Source organism: Phlebotomus papatasi, chromosome 2 (genome assembly GCF_024763615.1).
Source record: "Phlebotomus papatasi isolate M1 chromosome 2, Ppap_2.1, whole genome shotgun sequence".
NCBI lineage: Eukaryota > Metazoa > Arthropoda > Insecta > Diptera > Psychodidae > Phlebotomus > Phlebotomus papatasi.
In genome coordinates this window covers 55,280,735-55,301,433 of record NC_077223.1, presented here as the reverse complement: position 1 = coordinate 55,301,433, position 20,699 = coordinate 55,280,735, and the positions used below count along the sequence as shown (strand labels likewise).

The 20,699-nt window shown below is 31.8% G+C and overlaps 1 protein-coding gene across 1 annotated transcript; it reads left to right on the top strand.

Moving 5' to 3' along the window:
* Positions 1–1,606: 1,606 nt before the first annotated feature.
* On the top strand, positions 1,607–19,161 carry LOC129801754 (ABC transporter G family member 23). Its single transcript, XM_055847057.1, has 10 exons — positions 1,607–2,418; positions 8,889–9,108; positions 9,167–9,326; positions 9,394–9,530; positions 13,768–13,987; positions 14,052–14,817; positions 14,875–15,061; positions 15,126–15,391; positions 18,575–18,661; positions 18,735–19,161. The coding sequence occupies exons 2-10, from the start codon at positions 8,999–9,001 to the stop codon at positions 18,944–18,946; spliced, it is 2,145 nt and encodes a 714-aa protein (XP_055703032.1). The 5' UTR covers positions 1,607–2,418; positions 8,889–8,998; the 3' UTR covers positions 18,947–19,161.
* Positions 19,162–20,699: the final 1,538 nt, after the last annotated feature.

Below are 20,699 nucleotides of genomic sequence, written 5' to 3'. Positions count from 1 at the left end.
TATTAAAACTAAAATATCAAGGATTTGGATCAACTGACAGAAAAATGATATATGGGTGAAACGTAGACCAGAAAGTTCTCTATAATTTTGCCATAGAACATGATCTAATCGATTACTCAGAAGCCGAGATAAGCGCGGTTTTTTGTTTCTTAACTCGTTTTTTCGACCAGATCGCCCCAAAGTGTTCATTTGGTGAACTTCAGCTATATGAAAGAATTGTTGTATTTTGTGAGACTTTCCATTTAAAACCCTATTTTAAGTGTTTTGGTCGTGTATAAACAGTCAAATTGGCATCTGAGTGGTTTCAAAGCGTTATTATAGGAAAAATCAATTTTTTCACACTTAACTCTTTCGTCTCTTTTAGGACTCTAGTACCCAAAGAAGCATATGAATATTCTATGAAAAACAATGTTTTTTAATTATTCAGAACTGATATAAATCCTATTCTTGTGGATGATTACAAACTATAAGGATGTCCAAATGTAAGATATTTTTTGTAAGACTTCAATTAATTCCTGAGCTTAGATATTTTTGATTAAAAATTGTAAAATTGGCTTGCAGCATATGCTGCGGTCCGGAAAGAGTTAAACGGCAAAATAGGAGTGATAGCGTAGTCTGAGCGGAAAATGATGTATAGACGAAATATAGAGACAAATGTTCTCTACAATTATGTCGAAGTAATCATCAAAATCGGTTCAGCGACAGTCGAGATAATTGAGGTTATGTGATATTGAAATTGGTTTTTCGACTGTGGCGCCCCTGGTGTTGGTCCCACGAAGTTCAAATGTTCTTGAAAGTTGTAGCATTTGGTGAGATCTTTCGTTTAAGCCCTCACTCATTAAAATTGGTCACATAGAACCGGAGATGATTTTTTTAATTTCGCGAACTTTGACCCCTCATATCTCCGGTTCTATTGAAACCACAGCGCACTTACGCCCCATTTTGGAAACGTCCTAGACTGGACTACAAGACTCTTAAATTTCATTAACTTGCACAAAGGAATTTTTGAGAAAAATGAGTTTGAATTTTGATGAATTTTGACGCTATCGCAGCGCCACCTGTGGTGACTTTTTGAACTTCCATCTGAAAGTGCTCATCGAGACAAAACCAAAAAGCCAAAATTTAGGTCGATATGTTAATTAGAACCGGAGATAGAGGCCGGTCAATATTCGAACTTTGACCCCTTATAGCTTGGGTCAGAGGTTATGGATCGGCTTAGGTATTTTTTTGTTTGATAGGTATAATCAACGGCTACAACATACTAAAATTTCAGCCCGATGCATAAAGGAATTTCTGAGTTATTTAACTTATAAGATTTAAAAATCTTCTTTTTAAAAATAGCGCCCCTAGCGGTGGTTTTATGAACTTGTGATGTTAGAAGGGAAGTAGCATTTTATGAGAGCTTTCCAAAACTCCTTAAATTCTGATAATTAGAACCGTTTTTGAACCTTTATAGCTAGGGTCAGGGGGATCAGGGGACCTTAAGTTTGGTATTGATCGAAAGCTCTAAGGCCCAGCTAGCATACTAAAATTTGAGCCCGATCGATGTCATAGGGGCGGAGCCATTGAGAGAAAAAAAATGTGGGTATTCAAAATGGCGGAAGGATCTCAGTGGTGCAATAGGTAAGACAGCTGGTCTTGCCTATTGCACTACCGGACAGACTGACGGACGGACGGGAACGTAACTTAGCCACCCATATATTCGTGATCAGGAAGTGGCGAAACACATTTTGGCTAAGTTTGAGCGCGATCGGAGGACATGAAATTTTGGTAGGATTATAGTAGGTGAGATTATTAAGAATCTCACCTAATACAGAGAAAATCCCATACGTGTTTTTGTATATAAAAATTAGCTTTTGGCATTAACTTTTAGGGAACTTGTCAGGGGCTTGTTATAGATAGGAATAGAGTGACAATAATTATTTTGTGATATATAAAAAAAAGAGTTTCCTCAGTATGATCGTAATATGGTTGATCAAATAATGTGATTGCACAGTTCTCCACAACCATTGATCAGTCTCTGGCGAACTGTTGAACGGTGCGCAGGTGAATTTCTACGATCGCGCGCTCTCTCTGCTCCAGCAAACTCCATATACCTTCCCGCTTCCCCTACCCTTCCAATTTGAGCATTTTATACTTTTACTCTCGCTTGAGACAAAAGTCTATGTGATTTTCTATTGAGTAATTTTTCTTTCTTCACCGCGTTTCGGATCTGTGAGTCTCTGTTTCCAGTCATCAGAGTGTCACTAAAATGTGTGGAGTTTTGTGAAAAAAAGGACAAAAGAAAATCTCTATTGCGATTTTGGATTTTTAGTGAAACAAACAATTTTTAAAGGATCCTTCGCTGTTATTGGGAATAAAAGTAGATTTATTTTTATTCCTCATTGTTTCTTATTATAAAAATTTTGAAGAAAACAGGTGAAATTCTACATTAAAAATAAATAAGTATAACTGCGCTTGTGTCTCAGAAAGCATTGGTGCAATATTTCAATGTATAATACCTTTGTCCATCTCAGATAGTTATTCATGCCATGTATTACATAAAATGTGAAAAAGTAAAGTGAAAATGAGTGAAATGCCTAAATGTTATAAGAACTAAAAAGTTAACGTAAGAAGACAATGGGGTGAAAAAATATTTAATAGCAGCTACAAATCATTTACAGATGTTAATGCTAAATAGCAAGTACTTACAGATGCATGAGATCATGCGAAATGACAGTGAAGATTTTTTTTCGGTAAAATTAAGCAATACAAGGAAGAAAAGACACGCCTCGGAGAGGTGTGCACGATAGTGCCACTCAAAAACTATCTTTTTTTTTGCCATCAATCGTACCTTTTCTTGCAGCATCATAAGTTTTATGTGGATATTGCATAAGACTCCGTCCTCCTCGTATCACCTTTCTGTCTTTTCTCTGATATAATGAACTCTTTTATGTCAGATTTTAAAACTGGCATCTCTTGGCTTGGGCTCTTTGGCATTTTTTGTGGACATAACAAACATTTTTTTTTATTTTTCGTACATGTATTTTTCATCATTGCCCTCCTTCTCGTGAGAATTACTTAAGACTTTTTCTGCCACCACTTAAGTGTATGTCTCTTGCTCTCTCTCTGTCTTACATTTTGATCATTCGCCTTGTCTGCGAATTTCCGATTTCAAAAGTGCATATACATATGTAATGCACTGATCCATAGTGGTATCTGTGGTCGGTTGGAAGGAAACACTTTCGAAAGTGGGAGATGAATAATATAGGAAAGGCAAAAAATGAATTGGAAATTATTGCACAATTTTTGAATATGTCGATTTAAAAAAATATTACCAACAATCGACCTTTTATTCCACACTCCACCAATGCATTTTCACCTGTTTTCCCTCACATTCCCCATTATACTAACTCTATCTCTCTAAGACCATCGCATATGATTTCTAAATTCATTTGTCTGTCTTTCCTTCAACATTTTTATTGCTAATTGACACATATTGTAGGGTCTTCCAACTGCAATTTAATAGTTAATTGTACTATTGTCCTTGATGTCTCAATATGTACGTGCTGAAACCTAAATTGTCGCTAAATTATGTACGTATTTCTCTCCTGGCTAGCTTCAATGACTTCTCACGCTGTTCCCTTATACATAATCTCTCGAATGTATGAGAGTTTTCTCAGTATATTTGCCTTTCCATTCTAACAGAAATATTCATTAAAATTTCGATGTACTGTTTGGTTCAGTGTTGTTTTTATTTTAAGCGTCCCCTTTAATTCATTTTAGCGCCATCATTAGAAACGGCGAGAACTAAATATTGTTATGATCTTATAGAGCACATTGTTGTAAAAGTAAGATACGTATAGGTAGAACTAGGGATTTAAGTTATGATTTTTCCTTCGTTTACTTAGAATATATATATATACAAAAAATACTGAGCGAATCAATATTTAGTCAAATTAGCACCATGATCAATTCTAAATTTAAGATTTTTCTCAAAATGTAAACAAAGGAAAACTTGACTTGCTAACTTATCTAGCACCGATCCTTCCTGTGTAGATCCAAAGCTTTCCATTTTTTTTTAAATATATTGTCTTATCAGCTTGAGAGAGTTTTCTTCCTGAGGCTCCTTTGACAGCTATAATAACAAAATAGTTCACATGACGATTTGATTAGAAAATTGTGAGAAGTACAGGTAGTAAAACTATAGTGTATTCATCTTGTCACTATTTATGATAATTGAGGATGAAACACACTCCGAAATAATTTTTATAGACAGAAATAAGTCATGGAGAAATATTATGTAAATTACAAAATATATTTTTTTTTTACTTCGTCTTCCATGTTTAATGACATTGTTGTGAGATTTTTGTAGTGCAAATAGAGAGCAAAGGTGTTGCATAAGAGATCGATGAGAGAGGTTGAGAGAAGGAAAGTACTCAAAAATGTTGTTTCTGTGTGACAATGAAAAAAGAGACGAAGTCACGGTGTGAAATTGGAGGGAATTTCTGGTGACCCACATTGAGTGACATCACATCATGTGAATTAGGTGGTATGAAGACGCCAGAAAAATAGTAATTTATTAATTGACCTTCGGCGTGTGAGAGTGAAGAAATGACTTGCAAGTGATTCAAATATCAAATAGATATTAATGCATACTAATTGATTTTACGCCGATATTGTTTATATATATATATTTATATATATATCGACGGCTTCATTCTATGGTTTTCTAAGTCGACTTACAAAACTTACTAAGGTAAGGGAAGTAGGTATCGGCCAGTTAAGAAAAATGCTCCATAATTTACTTAAAATAAAAGCTCTAACTAAACCAATTTTTGGCACTTTTGAATATGCCAATTGGAACTCTAGCATTCCATTTATCAATATCTCTACATTTGATCTCTTAATATTTACAGAAATTAGTAAAAAATTGGTAAAATTGCAACTATGCACTGTGAATATTGCTTCGGCCATATGAAATCAGATGTAGAAGATATCGGCCGAGAGTGAAGCAGGTATCGGCCGAAAAATAAAACCCTTCAGAAATAATACAAATTTAAATATTTTTCTTATTGATTACGATGTATTCGAAGAAACACTTTCCGTCATCCATCTCTTATAAGAACCGATAATTGCCGAACTATCAGGAGCAGTTTTTATCACTTTACAGGAAGATTGTTGGTGAAGGGATGTCTGGATCTTCTAATTTTTCACCGTAATTATGATCCTATTCTGGACGACAAAGTATTAATGTAGTAGATTTAACGATAAAAAATCCAGTTTCGGTTTGTCCCATGATCCTCCACAAGCTTAGATTATTCTTTTTCTTGACTTAGTACTGGCTTACCAGTGATTTTCCTTTTGATTGTCTTCCGGAAAGTTTATCATTCAGGGTCAGTCTGGGCACTCCATACTTTGCAGACATTTTCGAGAGGATTCACTTGTCGTCATGGCATCTAGCACACTTGTCAATCCTTCCTCTGAATATTATAGTTTCTAAGACACCCTTCAAAATGTTTAATATTAATAAAATGCAAAATTTACACTATGGGGAAGTTCGTTTGCAAAACAAAAACATAACCTCTACTGCTCGCGAAAATGACATCGAAAATGCGATGAGAAATGGCCGGTGAGCTCTGTACTTGGAACAAAACGTACTTATTCTCAATTAACAAATTAATTCATATTATGCGTAGCGAGATAATTAAAAAGTGTTATGATACTAAAAGTGGAATAATTGAGTAATATTTTTTACATTCAGACAGATTCGTAAATCATTTAAACAAGGTATAATTCCTTAAGTTGTGCCACTGAAATTCTAGTATAAAATTATAAGAATTTGAGAAATGGCTCCTTTTTGATTAAGACTCTGATACAGTGATTCAAGAAATTAAATGAATAATTATATTTTCTTGAAAAAGTCGACGAAAAACTTAATTCAGAAAATTATATATGAACAAACGCAATATATTTTCCATTAGGCAATTGGTAAAACTTAGTTAGTAATTTTTAAATATTCATTTTATCTTGGTGGCCGATATCTTCTGCAAGCTGGCCGATACAAGATGCATGGCCGATATGTGCTTCTCATACCTTATCTACATACAGAGTGGAATCTAGCACTCGGCTCTTTAACTAAGTGATGTAAATCTGATGCTACTGAAAATCATATGGTTAGTAATATGGTTTTTTTTTTAAATAATTTCAATATTTTGTAATTTTGAGATAGACAATTGTGGAAAGGAACTGCCGATTTTTCTAAAAATGGGTGTGAAACAATGGATTTCCTGAGACTGAGAAGAAAAATAACACACTAGAATACATAGTTTAAACAGTGAAATCTAAGAGACAAATTTGACCATGTAATATTTGCCTTTTTGAATTATACAATTTTACAAAAAAAAAGTTTGTATAAATGAAGATTGATGAGTGAGAGGAAGAGAAGAGTTTCAGAAAATCTCTTAAGAAAACCACGTCAATGTTATTTTTTCAATCATATCTCCCGTGTATTTCTGCAACCCACCTTAAGCACGTGTGTTTTTCTCTATCATTCATTCTTCAATAGTTTGTGCGATCAAGAGGAGAATAGGCAGATCATCTTATGAGATTTTCACAGCATTCAACAAGGAATTGTGCGACAAGAATATATTATGTATGCGTTAATTCTTAAATATGGGGGCATAATCTAGCAGTTGTTAAACTATCAGTATTTAGGGATATTTATGATGATTATTAGTAAATAATTATATACAAAAATCAAAACTAGCTTGATTCACAGTTTCACTCGCAGAAAAATCAGTTAGGAAGGTTTGTAAGAACGCCAAAAGGAGTTTTTGCTGCAAAAGTTATATATATATATACCAGTATTATACCTACTACTATCACAATTTAATATTTTCCGTTTCTCAATATTCAATAAAATCAGTACATTGTATATTAATATATTTCACTTCATGAAGTTCAAGACGTAGGCGAATGATCAAAAGAAACAATTTCTATTCTATGAATCATAGAGTAATTTCTATATTTTCAAGTTACTAATTTATCAATAAGTAGGAGAAAGCGCGCTATCTTCGGACGACTCAAGCTTCGGACTATTCAATTTTTTCTCTATGTTCTTTATGGATTTCACGAATAACTATTTTCTGAAAATTTGAGGCATTAGATTAGCTATTGAAATATAATATTAAAATGGGACAAATTCATTTATAACACATTGTAAAAAAAAATGATTTTAAAATTTCCTTTCCGCAAATCTGATATATATGTAATTTTTCCTATAATCTTGCAATCTTAATTATTTCTATGATAATGATCTCACGATTTTTGTAGTTTTTTCATCTGTTTTGAGATCTAAAAGACAAGCACTTAGAACATTCAACAATAGATATTCTAAAACCAATGTTTTCAACTCTTAATAAAAAAAAAACGATTTTCTCTATTTTGGATTAAGAACATTTTTTTCTAATCCAGTAACCTTAAATTACTTCCTACTAACGAATTTGCCAAAATCAAAGGCAATATTAATTAATTAATTATTGGTAATATTTGTCTTAAACTTGGATTAATTTATTAAACAAATTCAATTAATTAGCGATTCGTCAATAACTGAAACAGTGTTGCATTTTTTAAGGTGCACTGTGAATCAATTAAAACAAATTATCGATAGATAAACAAGATAAAATCGCAAAGTAGAATGGTTTATGAAATATAATATTATACATTCTCTATGACCCCTAAGCAATTTTAATCTTCTGAATAATTAATTTGAAATTATTTTTAGGATATATCATTGAAATAATGTGCAGAGGTGGGACAGATTCACGCAGAGCTGAACTTTTTGTCCAGACTCATTTGCTGAATGAATATGAAAAATATTCAAACTTAAATTCAATTCCTCAATTCCTAAATAATTATTTTTCGTCTTAAAAATCTGTATTTTGCGGATATAATGCGTGAAACTATCCCACCTTCCGCTATAAGAATTTTGTGAAGTTTGATTTTCAACATTAGTCGAAGAAATCCTCATTATCAAATAATAAGCAAAACCCAAAATCTAAATTACAAATACATATAAAAAATTGAAAACCATTTTCCAATTTCATCGAATTAGCATATAAATTCAATTTCCTGTCTTGTGGTCTGAGAAAAGAATTTTAATACTTATATTCTTTCTGCGTATTAAGTGTTTAAGTTAAGAGGTTCCTTTCCCAAAAGAAGGCAGTTATTATACTACTGCGAATACATCATTTGAATTTAAATTGCAATTTTGCGCCATACTTTAACATGAGTATTGTTGTCATCAATCTCAAACACCTTCTTTTTTCATATCTTGCTACCGCTGTGAATACCATCGTCGAGGTAACAACAATTTCAGTTTATGGAACTACATGCGAAGCCGCCTGATTGGAAAATGTAGTTCACCTTCATCGTACTAGTATTGCGATTGCACATGGCAAGTTAGAAAATAATTCGTTTTTTCCTACCATCGCGAAAAATCACTGTGAAAATTGCATTGGGAATTGCAAAAAAGAGACACAAGCGCACACTCAGTGTAAGAGATGGGGCCAGTTTTTCGTGTTTTTTCAAATTACGTACAACCGGCATGGATGATGGTGAAAAACGTCTTTGCCGTATTTTGTCGTGTAAAAAAAATCATTTAATGCAATGGTGCAGTTGAGAGATTATCAAAGTTAAACATTTAATTAGATATGATTGTATCTTTAAAACTTCTGCTGTATTTTAAATTAAAATGCAACAGGAAAAAAGAAGTTGCAATAAGTTTTCAAAGTTATAAATCTTTTATCTATAATGAAAATTTCTCTCAACTCTGATTGTGTCACTGAACAATTAGACACTGCATTTATGATCAACAGGTTGCAATATTGCTTACATTTTTTTCTCAGATTACTTCCCATTCTATGGGTTTGTGTTTTTCCTCCTTTGTGTCTTGGTGGTAAAAATCATACCAGCTTAAGACTTCAACAAGTTTCCGGACACAGTAAAGCTCAGCACAATGACCAGTGTGGAAGTACGCGGTGGTTACAAGTACTTTGGGAGTTCTTCTGCTCCAAATAAGAAGATCGTTCTCAATCATTTGGATATGACAGTGAACACAGGAACAATGTGAGGAACACGTAAGACCTAAATCCTAAATAAATAAATATAATACGTATATTCTCAGATATGGATTATTGGGAGCTTCTGGATGCGGAAAAACCACATTGTTATCGTGTATTGTTGGAGTAAGAAAGCTGAATGCAGGCAAAATTAATGTTTTAGGACGTCCACCTGGTGTTCCAGGATCTGGGGTGCCAGGCCCTCGTATTGGATACATGCCGCAGGTTGGACTTTTTTTTACTTAATATTTTCCAAAAAAAAAAACTCTTATTTGAATTTTGGATGAAATAGGAAGTTGCACTTGTCGATGAATTCACAATCAAAGAGACACTTTATTACTTTGGTCGGATCTATGGTATGAGTGAAGATCGCATTTATGAGAGATTTAAATTACTTCATGAACTTCTAGAACTACCAGATGCTAATAGGTATGTATAATCATAAAGCTGTAAGATTAAAGATGAAGTGATGATAAAGTGGCTTGCAATGTTTAATTTTTCAACCCTTTAAGGACGATTGGGACACCGGTGTCCCATAAAGAAAATAATTTTTCCTGACTACCGTCGTTGCGGGTGACTTTGCACGTTTTTTCGCTGTTTTTCAACTTTGCCCTCTAAAAGTGGATAGTTAAAGTGAAGGGAGGGGGGTTTTTGAGTAAAATTATTTGTATTCAGTTGTTAATGAATGGATTTTGTGCCACTAGCATTAATTTTATAAAATTTTACTATGTTTAAAAAAATCAAGAAAAAAGGCTTGCACTGAGAATAAGGTGCGGGTGACTTTGCACTTTTTAATAAAGACTAAAAAATCAACAATTTCTGATAATAAACGACAATGAAGATCTTCACATCTAAGGGTAAGATGCACGAGATCTACAAGATGACATGATCGCCATCTTGATTTGACGTTTCTGTCCGCCATTTTGAATAATTGTAAAAATCTAAAACAGGTTCGATTGGGTTGAAATTTTAGTATGTTGTAGCTGATATCAAGACCTTTTCAGAACGTGTGTATGTTTCAGTCTACGTCAAGTATTTACCTTGATACAGAGGCTCAAAGTTTGAAAATTTGAAATATTCATATTTTAGCAATCTTTATTTTCTAATCCTGAATTTTGAAACCTAAACGAAATGCCTCAGTAACCATTAGAAATGGTTGAGGCTTTTATTTTATATATTTATTTACTCTTACATAATTAAAAAAAATAAATGAAAAGTGCATTTATTTATTTTTTTTTATTTTTTCATCTTTGCAAAAGTTTTCCAGATCTTCAAATAATATGGTGTTATAAAGAAAAACATTACTTTTCTTGTTGTTTGTTATTTAGATCTCATCGCCTAACGATAATACTGCCTTTTTTGTGATGGTTTCGATGAAAGAAGCTCTCCGTAGTTCTGTATTAATGAAAATGTCAAAATTTTGAACTTAGAGTCCCAGTATCCAGACAATCGCTTGACCTAGGTCGGATTTTATATATGTTCTGAAAAGGTTTTGACATCAGCCAGAACATACTAAAATTTTAGCTCAATCGGATAAGTTTTCTGTTTTGACAGTTATTCAAAATGGCGGACAGAATCGTCAAATCAAGATGGCGACTACACCATCTTGTAGATCTTGGTCATTTTATCTTAAGTTATAAAAAAATTGGATAATTTTTGGCCAAATACTTCTATAATAAAGCTTAAGAAATTCCATTACAAGCAATTTTATAATATAAATCATGCGTTCTTAGGAAGACTATAGTGAAAAAAAGGAATTTACTAAAAATAATGAACAAAATCGAAGTGGATTATTCTAGCCAGATAACTTTAGAATAGATTTGGGCAATTTACTTCTCTGAAATCGATTTTGGAATTGCATCTTCAGATAACTTTTTCGCGGAGTCGTTTTTTGACAAAATACCTATACTAGGATTTCATTGACTATTACTGAAACTACAAGAATCCTTTTGAGGATCATTGTACCTTACTTGGTACTTAACATATCCCTATATACTTTGACATGGTAGACCGGATCGGCGAAGACTATCAATAAGTGCTAGAATTGTTCAAAGTCTCACGAACAGCAGAGTGCAAAGTCACCCCCCGAGTGCAAAGTCACCCGCAACGACGGTACCTAAAGTTATTTTTTTCTTATGTCTTTACATAATTGTAAAGTAGAAGGTTGAAGGAATCTAGAATATTTATTGCAAGTCTCTAGCTATTTGCTATGTAGTAAATATTTAAGCTCAAAAATGGTGAATTTTTAAATTCTCAAATTCATAATTGATTTTATTTATTTTTTATACTTTTAATTTTTTTTAAGCAAAACCCTTTTTACAATAAAAACTACAATACTCATACGTAATATTTTTCATTAAAGCGAGAAATATTATTCATTGGTATTGTCAGAAAAATTACTTAAATTTTTGGGCTATTTTTGTCCCTATCGTTCATAGAAGTACAAAATACACCGAATCAGACTCTGTTGGACTTTCCGAGGTTAGATGTAAAACTATATCATGGATTATCTTTCTCAGTTCTCAGTGTCTCGTCGTTAAAGGGTTAACCCTCTTAAAAAGCCCATCACGGATCAAGGCACACATAAAGTATCACCGTTTAAATTAACATTTATTGGTTTTAATCACATTTCTCCCCTTAATAGTTAGCAAATGTCAGTAGGACTATCAGTGCAATTTTAAATGAATAAAAACTTTATTTTCATAGTAAATGTGAGTTTTCTAATAATCTGATAAATTTCTGAGAAACCATATGGGCTTATAGATGGTTAAATGGTTATATAATGGAGTCAGTACTTATGAAAATGGGAAAAACATGAAGAGTTTGAAATCAGAGTGTGTGCGAAGCTTGCAAGTTTTCCCCTAACAGTTATAAAGCCATGAAAGAGATTCAGAAATAAGGGAAGTGTACCAGCGATCGGCTATGTTCCTCGGATCGTCAGGTTATTATCATATTGTTGCACCAATTCAAATGACTTTTTAACAATTATTAGCTACTTTTTACTATTTAACTCTCACAAGAATACAGTGCATTAGTTCAGATTTAATTTATAAATCCAATTTTCTGTGAGAGACCTGATTAAATTCCTGACGATCCGAGGTACAGAATACATGGCTGCAATTATACCTATTTTTATTAATTTACTGTAAAAATTTAAAATTCAAATACACAGATATAGTTAAATGGATTACTAATATACTGATTAGCATACACAAAAATACCAAATAGTATTTTGAGGCTTATGTTTTCAACTAAATAAGGAGCATCTCTCTTAACATTCCGATCCAGGGTGCTCTTCCCTTATGACGAAAATTTTCAACCACATCATAGAATACTAAGTTTATTATTTTTTCTAGCTAAAATATTTAAGATTTTCGCAAGCCTTCCATAAGTGCATAACGTCTAGGGGGAAGTGTGGCACCTTTCAAAGTGGGTCACCTTTGAAATTACGGTTTTTCACCTATTTTTAAATAAAATTGAGACGTATTGTGATATAATTTAGCTGCACAAATAGATTGAGAAACTAAATTACATTAAGCAATGGCTCAATTCCACTTAAAGATAGGAGAAAAATCCTAATTTCAAAGGTGCCCCACTTTCAAGGGTGCTCCACTTCCCCCAAAATGTTCCCTGAATTGGATCGCTCAACTTAGTAAAATCAAATAATGCGAAAGCAATTTTGGGATACAGCATCTAAACCACGATCACAAGTACGAGTATTCTATAAAATTGGTCGTTTTGCCATACCTTGAGAAAATGTCAATTTTTTTCTGTTATTCGTAATTCCTCCACATAAAACAGTAATTCAAAGAAGACAAAAACATTTGTAGTTAGTAAAATATTTTATAATAAATATAAATTAATTATATATTATAATATATTTTTGTAAATAAAATATTTTTTGGCTAGTAAAAAATAGTCAGACTAGTAATAATAAGGCTAGTACAATTGATCGGAAATTACTTTAAATAATATGTCAAAAGGGCTCTTAATCCTTAAAGGACGATTGGGTTATCGGTGACCCATAGAAAAAATAAGATTTCTGGGATGAATCTATGATTCTTTTTTTTTTTACAAATCTCCCTCTATTTGTTATATTATACATAGTATAATTAATGTCAAAAGCGAGGATTTTTTTTATAATAACATTGGTAATTGAATTTAATTATTTTTTTATGTTTTCAAATTTTTTAGCAAAAATCTTAATACTCATATATCATTCATTAGAGTGAAAATTATTATTCATTGGTGTTGGTGTTGTTAGAAAAATTTTTGGGCTATTTTTGTCCCTATCATGCATAGAGGTAAAAAACTATTCTCTCCTTGTTTCAATTTTTTCGGTCCATGAAGACCTTCACATCCTTAAAGGGTTAACTTTGTTATTTTTCCTTGCTCTCTAATCTGCTACGCTACAGAACAAAAATCTGTTAAAATCGCTGACGCATTTTATTTTAATAATGTTGCTGACTTAATTGACTCACATTTTTTCATAAATCGCTTTTTCTTCCTCTAGAATCGATACTACTAATTAGGGGTAGTTAAGATCAAACTCTCGTGTATTGTATTCTTTTTTTTTGCATAAACATTTCAGTGTCATTTGTTTTCTGAGAGGGAAATTATTGATGGTTTGAAACATTGAAACTTATCTTGTGTATCAAAATTGCAGGTTCATAGTGAACTGCAGCGGAGGTCAACAGAGGCGTGTATCTTTTGCTGCTGCCATGGTTCATGAACCGGAACTTCTGATTTTGGATGAGCCTACTGTTGGTCTGGATCCCATTCTACGCGAAAAAATTTGGCACTTTCTGGTAGAGAGTACACGAAATAGCAAATTAGCTGTGATCATCACTACACATTATATTGAGGAGGCTAATCAGGCTAATAAAGTAAGTAACAGTCTCGGAGTATACAAAGGTAAAATATATAATGAATACGTTTTTCTTATTGCAGATTGGACTTATGAGAAACGGCATACTTCTAGCTGAAGATTCTCCTAGAAATATTCTTACTCAATTTGAATGCTCATCTCTTGAAGATGCCTTCCTGATCCTTAGTCAGAAACAGGGAAAATCAGAAGAGGCTGACACTACATTACGACGTGTAGAAATGGCTACAAATCAGTCAATCGACATAATTACTGATGAAAAGGCAGTTGAAGGTGTACCCAAAAAGAGTCCCTTAAAGCGTAATTTATCATTTCAGGAGACCAAGCGTCCTGGAATTGTAGGGAAATTCCAAATTACTTCCAAAAGCCGCATGAAAGCTCTTATGACGAAGAACATACTGCAACTTATTCGTCAACCCAGTGGCATAATATTTTGCTTCCTTTTTCCAATCCTTCAGCTTTCATGCTTCTACTTGGCCATAGGCGGAAATCCTCGTGATCTACAATTGGGCATTGTCAATGATGAAGTTGATGACTTTAAACTGTGCCAAAATGAATCTCTTATAACCACATTCGCTCATGATTACACATGTGATCTATATAAAATATCATGTCGTTTCCTTCATGAGCTAACACCTGATATTGCTAAAAAGGTGTACTTCAATACCAAAGATGATGCTCATGATGCCGCAAAAAAAGGAAAAATCACAGGCTATATACATTTTGCACGAAATTTCACTGAATCTATAGCTGAGATTCGGGATGAGGGTAGACATGCAGCTAATGAGTCTTTCTATAATGGAGAAATTCGCATTTTTATGGATATGACAGGTACAAATTAGACAAATTTCTGAAAACAATTTCAATCATAAACTCTATTCACTTTAGATCAACAAATTTCCTTCTTTCTCGAGAGAAAACTAAGATCGACGTATCAAAAATTCTCAGAAACTCTTATGTCTGATTGTGAATTGCCTATAGCTCTTGGAAATATTCCTATTCATTTCTATGAACCAATTTTCGGATATGCCGAAGGTGAATTTAAGGAATTCATAGCTCCAGGAATTATCATGACGTAAGATTTAAATTTTAATAATTTAAATCATGTTGTAAATGTATGTTCTTTTTTTATTTTTTAGAATGGTATTTTTCCTTGCTACTCTCGTCACTTCTACAATTTTCATCACTGACAAATTGGACGGCGTGTGGGATCGTACATTAATTGCGGGAATATCTGTTACTGAACTCCTTGTAGCACATGTAATCACGCAATCCGTTATTATGGTGATACAGTGTCTTGAAGTAGTTTTCTATGCAGCATATTTCTTTAATGCAGAAAACCGTGGTGACAATGTAACTGTCATTGGGCTTCTAACACTTCTTGGTTTTGCCGGGATGCTATTCGGTAAGTTGTCTTCATTTTTCTACACAATTTAACAAAAAATAGTTTTTTGTGGTCGCTCGTCCGTTCGATTTTTTTTTTAATATAAACCTTTGGTTTCTTTAGTCCATGGAGTGAATTAGACTCATTTTCCATATATTAGGTTCATGTGTAAATATATATTTATTTAACATATTACATATATATTTATATTACTCATAACTTTTTGTACTTTTGAGCTATGTCTTAGGAGTTTTAACCACGAGATGTGGGAGCTCCAAAAATCAATCTATTTTTTTTGTATTTATTGTTTATTGTAACAGGGTTTTTATTGCATTGCTCAGTTTACAATTTTATATATTCTGTTTACAATTTGTATGAGACATATGTATGTTCCGTCAGACGTTTTAATCCTTTAGACTGGGCGGGACGCGGGACTCGAACTCACAACTGTGATAGTCGAATCGGTGCTTACACCGCCCACGAGCCGAACGATACCAATTGCACAATAGACCCTCCTGAACTATAATTACCACGCGGTTCTAAATTGTCATACTTAATCATCGATATTAAATTAATTTAAAGGTTTATTTAAATCAATTTTATTTTTTTTATTTTTTTTATTAAATTATTAAATTATTATTAAATTATTATTAAATCAATTTAAATCAAAATTTAAATCAATTAAAAGGTTTCGCGAAGAATTAGTTTTTTTTTATTTCGTTGCTAAATCTGACCTCAAACTTTTACAATTTTTTATTTTACATTCTAGAAGACCTTTAGACCTTTGTACTAATTGATAGCAATCAACCTTGATTTATTTTGCTCCATTCTATAGATGCTATAGATATAATATCATATCTTTACAGTGTATAATAAATTAATTTAAATCATTAGTGAGAGCATAAATTTAAAAGTTATTGCTGCCAAAAGTTGTTAATTAACTTCATTTAAATTAATTGAATTTTACTTTTTCTGTTAAATCATAAAGTATTATTTCACTGAATAAAATATTAAGTGGTATCATAGTATATCCAAGGTTTTATGTATTCAAACTATGAAAAAGAATTAAATAGATAAACTACTAAAAAGTTCAGATATAATGGAGTAATTTGGAATAGGACAAGAGTACTTCGTGGAATTTTCCATTTGTTCATTTAATATAGCGAGGAAGGAAATCTCAAAATTTCATTAGGTCCGATATTAAATAATATTGTCACGATATTTTAAAGTTTAAATTAAAATGTGTTCAAATATTTTTTTAACGAGCTCCTAAAAACTACTAAAGAATTTTAAATCAGCACAAGAAATTTACTACTCTATAACTTTTCCGAAGATCATTTCCCTTTTTTTATTGAAATGTGTTTTAGAGCCATTTTTAAAGTTAATTTTGCAGAGATTCTCAAAAATCTTGAGATAGATATTAACAATGGGAGAATTTGCATTATTTTTTACTAATACTCATTTTATTACAACTAAATAATAAGAAATAATTCAGTTAATTTATTTTCACAAGAAATTTATGGCACTATACAAATGACCAATTAAAACTTAAATATCAACAAAAAATCAAATTAATGAAGTGAAAATTTTATACATGTTTTTGCAAAGGGAAAAGAACTTTTTATCTAACTTGCAACTATCTTGTATGATAATTAAATTTAACTAATTTTCGTAGATATTTCAATTTTTACTGGCCAAAATTAAATATTTTAGTAATCAATGTTATTTTTTTACATATCAGTTTTAAATATTTGCAGACGTAACTTAACTTTGTCCTGATCATTTGTTTTCTGGCGAAATTTATTCCTAGTTATAGCTTTGTTGTAGTTCACTTTTCTCTATCCGAAATGTTAAAGCTGTATGTTAAAGCGAAAGAAGTTTTACCCTTGGTTTTAAAAAGATAAAAGAGACAGAAAAAAATTAACTGAGAAATAATGTTACTATATGTAGATTCATTTTTAGATTGCACATATGTATGCCATTATTCCTCATTATTGTGTTAAAACGATGACTCAGAATATAAGTCAAACAATTCGATTTTTTACTAAATTCGTTTTATTCGTTTTTTTGATACTTCTTTATACCCTCTACCTTCTATGTGAATATTATACTTGAAAGATAATATTTTGAAAGTTATAGAGATTTTAAATCTCAAAAAAGTAAAATGTGCCTACTGCGTGTTATTCGTTTCTTATTCTGAGCGATCGAAATATAAAGCCATTGAATCTTGCATTTATGTTAAATGCAACTTATTTTTGTTATCCGAATATTTAGTAATTTTCTACTGGGTCAAGACCCAGAAAAGATTTACATGTCTCGAAATTGGTCCTATGGAAGGACCCCCACGCCAAGGGTCGAAAATTCTAGAGAAAACAACTGAATCTTTTACTTTGAATAAAGAATAAAGACTGACGAACACCGGAAAAATTGGACGTGGACAGAGAACATTTAAGTTAATTCTGTGATCATATACTGGTCGCACGGGTTTTGGTGACGTAAAACAAATTCCTCAGAATGGTTTTCAACCTAAACAATCAATGCAGTGCTACCACGATATACAAGAACAAGCAAATTACACCTAAAACTAATTCATTCTAATTTTGAGATCACAAAAAAAATTAATTCCATAAAAAAACATAAATTCACAAACAACTAAATTCGGTCTAAAAAGTCTCAGTCAGATTCACGTTAATTAAACTTTTCTATTAGTTCACATATAAACACCCGGATGCAACAACGGAAAATATTCAATATTTGTTACAGAAACACATCTTTGAATTTTCATGATAAAAACCAACTTCTTTGTTTCAATCACCTCCGCGTTTCTATTTCTGTTTAGTAATTTTTATTCTGATTGTATTTTAAAACAAGAATCATTGTATTTGTATATAGTCCCTTAATTGTAAAATGCTTTGCTTGTGGCATGAATAAATGTTTATTATTATTTATTAATATATACGTGGCCTGCATTTCACCTCAGACTTCTCCTTGTCTTTAAAATCCCGTTTTTCGGGATATCTTGAGGTGTTTAAATTCAAATAAACTTGCGTTTTTGGTCATAGGGCGTAAAATTGTTATAAAGGTTATAAAAATTAAAAATCCCAATCTTTTTATACAATAAGATTTTATTCAAGTAAAAATAAAAATAAAGCTACTTCTGTATGGATGTAAATTAAATATTGATTTATTGTTTATTTTGCATAGGTCTTTTGATCTCAATATTTTGTGAATCACATACAACCGCCAGTTTCGTAGCTACAGGGAGTTTCTACCCTATGATTATTCTTTGTGGTAATTTTGCAAATCATTTATTTATTTTAAAATACACCTTGACTTTTTTCACATAATTTTTATTGTCTTGTAGGACTTCTTTGGCCGCTCGAAGGAATGCCTACAATATTACGATATATCGCCTACACTTTTCCTTTTACCATTCCATCGCTAGCTGTGCGAAATATACTCTCAAAAGGGTGGAGCATCACGCATAGTCAAGTGGCCAACGGATTTGGTGTGGTTATCCTCTGGATTGTAGTACTTTTCATTCTCTGCATAATGGGTCTCAAAATGAAACGATAAGCCCATGCTTTTTTATGAGTGTACATATGTGTCTGTAAAGTGTGAAGCTATTGTGATTTTCAATTTTTTGTACTCTTTCATGATCTTATATCGTGTAGATATGTCACTGTATATATTATATTTAGTGTATGTTAAAGTTAGTGGATGTAGTGATTATGGGATGTTTATCTTCTTTTGTTTTAAAATTATTAAGAAAATAAAAGATATATAAAATAGCTTTCTTACTATTTTGCCAACTTTTCGGAGAATAGGCGATCGTAATGTTAAATTTTGGTAAGGGTTTGACTTTTTTTCTCAAACCCATTTATATAACACACAGGGAGAGAAATTTGGTTATTGATCTGCGAATTCAGTTTACACGTGGTTACTAATTCGATTAATTTGGTAGAAAGCACAGAATCGTATTTGTGTAAGCGTCTGATACAATTTCATGAATTGAGAACTTAGTCTATAGTTCCTAGAGATTGATATATGAATTGAAATGGTATTTTTACCGAAGAGACAAATTGTGATTAAATTACTTGGTTTTTCCTCTTATTGATGTTTCAGAGAGAAATATACAGAATTTTCCATATAGAGCATCACAACATATATGTGACTGACGGCAAAAGTGAGAATATTGTATTTGAGTGAGAGAAGAGATGGAATAGTAAATTGAATTTACGGGTATTTTCACATGAATTTCATTTATCAGCCTCTTCTTACACCACAAAACTCTGGTATCGTTTTAAAAATGATCTCATTTAGGAGTTTTTTTTTATTTTGAAAATCTACTATGTAATTATATCATGAGGAAGGAAATATTGTTAATTAAAGAAGACAAATTTAAGATATACTGAAACAACATCTTTTTCAAATTTAACACAATAACAAACGTATAATATTTTACATTTTAAGATAACTTGAGTATTTTTATCATGAAGAATATCTCGCTAAATTTTGCATATCTCAAAGAAGGAAACAGAAATATTACTCATTTATTTTAACGGTCGCCTAAATGTGAGAAATATGTGTGAAACATGTGTCTCTGTATTCCTGCAGTAGAATATGAAAATTGCGAAAGAATAATTACGAGAGGGAATCACAGGTAATTCTTTGGCTAATGCTACTTATACACTTCTCTTCGTTTTAGTGAAATGAAATCGATTGAAACAGCACTCTTAGAAAAGTTTAGACGTGATTACTAATGAAAATTAGTTGTTCGGGCGATTATTATCAAATCTATTTAAAATAGTTCTTATATTCTTAAAACATTATACTCATAATAAATTTATTAGTAGTGAGAATATAAGACAATATTTACGTGGATAAGTTGCGGCAATTATTTCATAATGCTTTCATACAATTATATTTGCTTGTGTTAATTAAATGAACTCATTATCCCAACTAATATTGGTCACTAATTCCTTTTAGTTCTCACAACCAATGTAAATAGATGGGCCTATATTTTCATAAAGTTATGACTACTTTTCCAATAGTAAAGAGTGGTTTTTATATTAGTAATGCGTTGCAGCTCTTTCGAATTTTAAGCAACTAATAAGAAATATGCATCACAATGAATGCTATATAGTAACCACAACTAATATGATATAGTTATTACAGCCAATAAGATGGGTATCAACCCCATTTATTTAGAAATTGGAACTAATATGTTATAGTACCCATTACTATTTTGATTTAGTTGTGATAACTAAATGAAAAGGATACTTTAACTAACTGTGGTCAACTATTTCATTTAGTTACCGAAACTAAA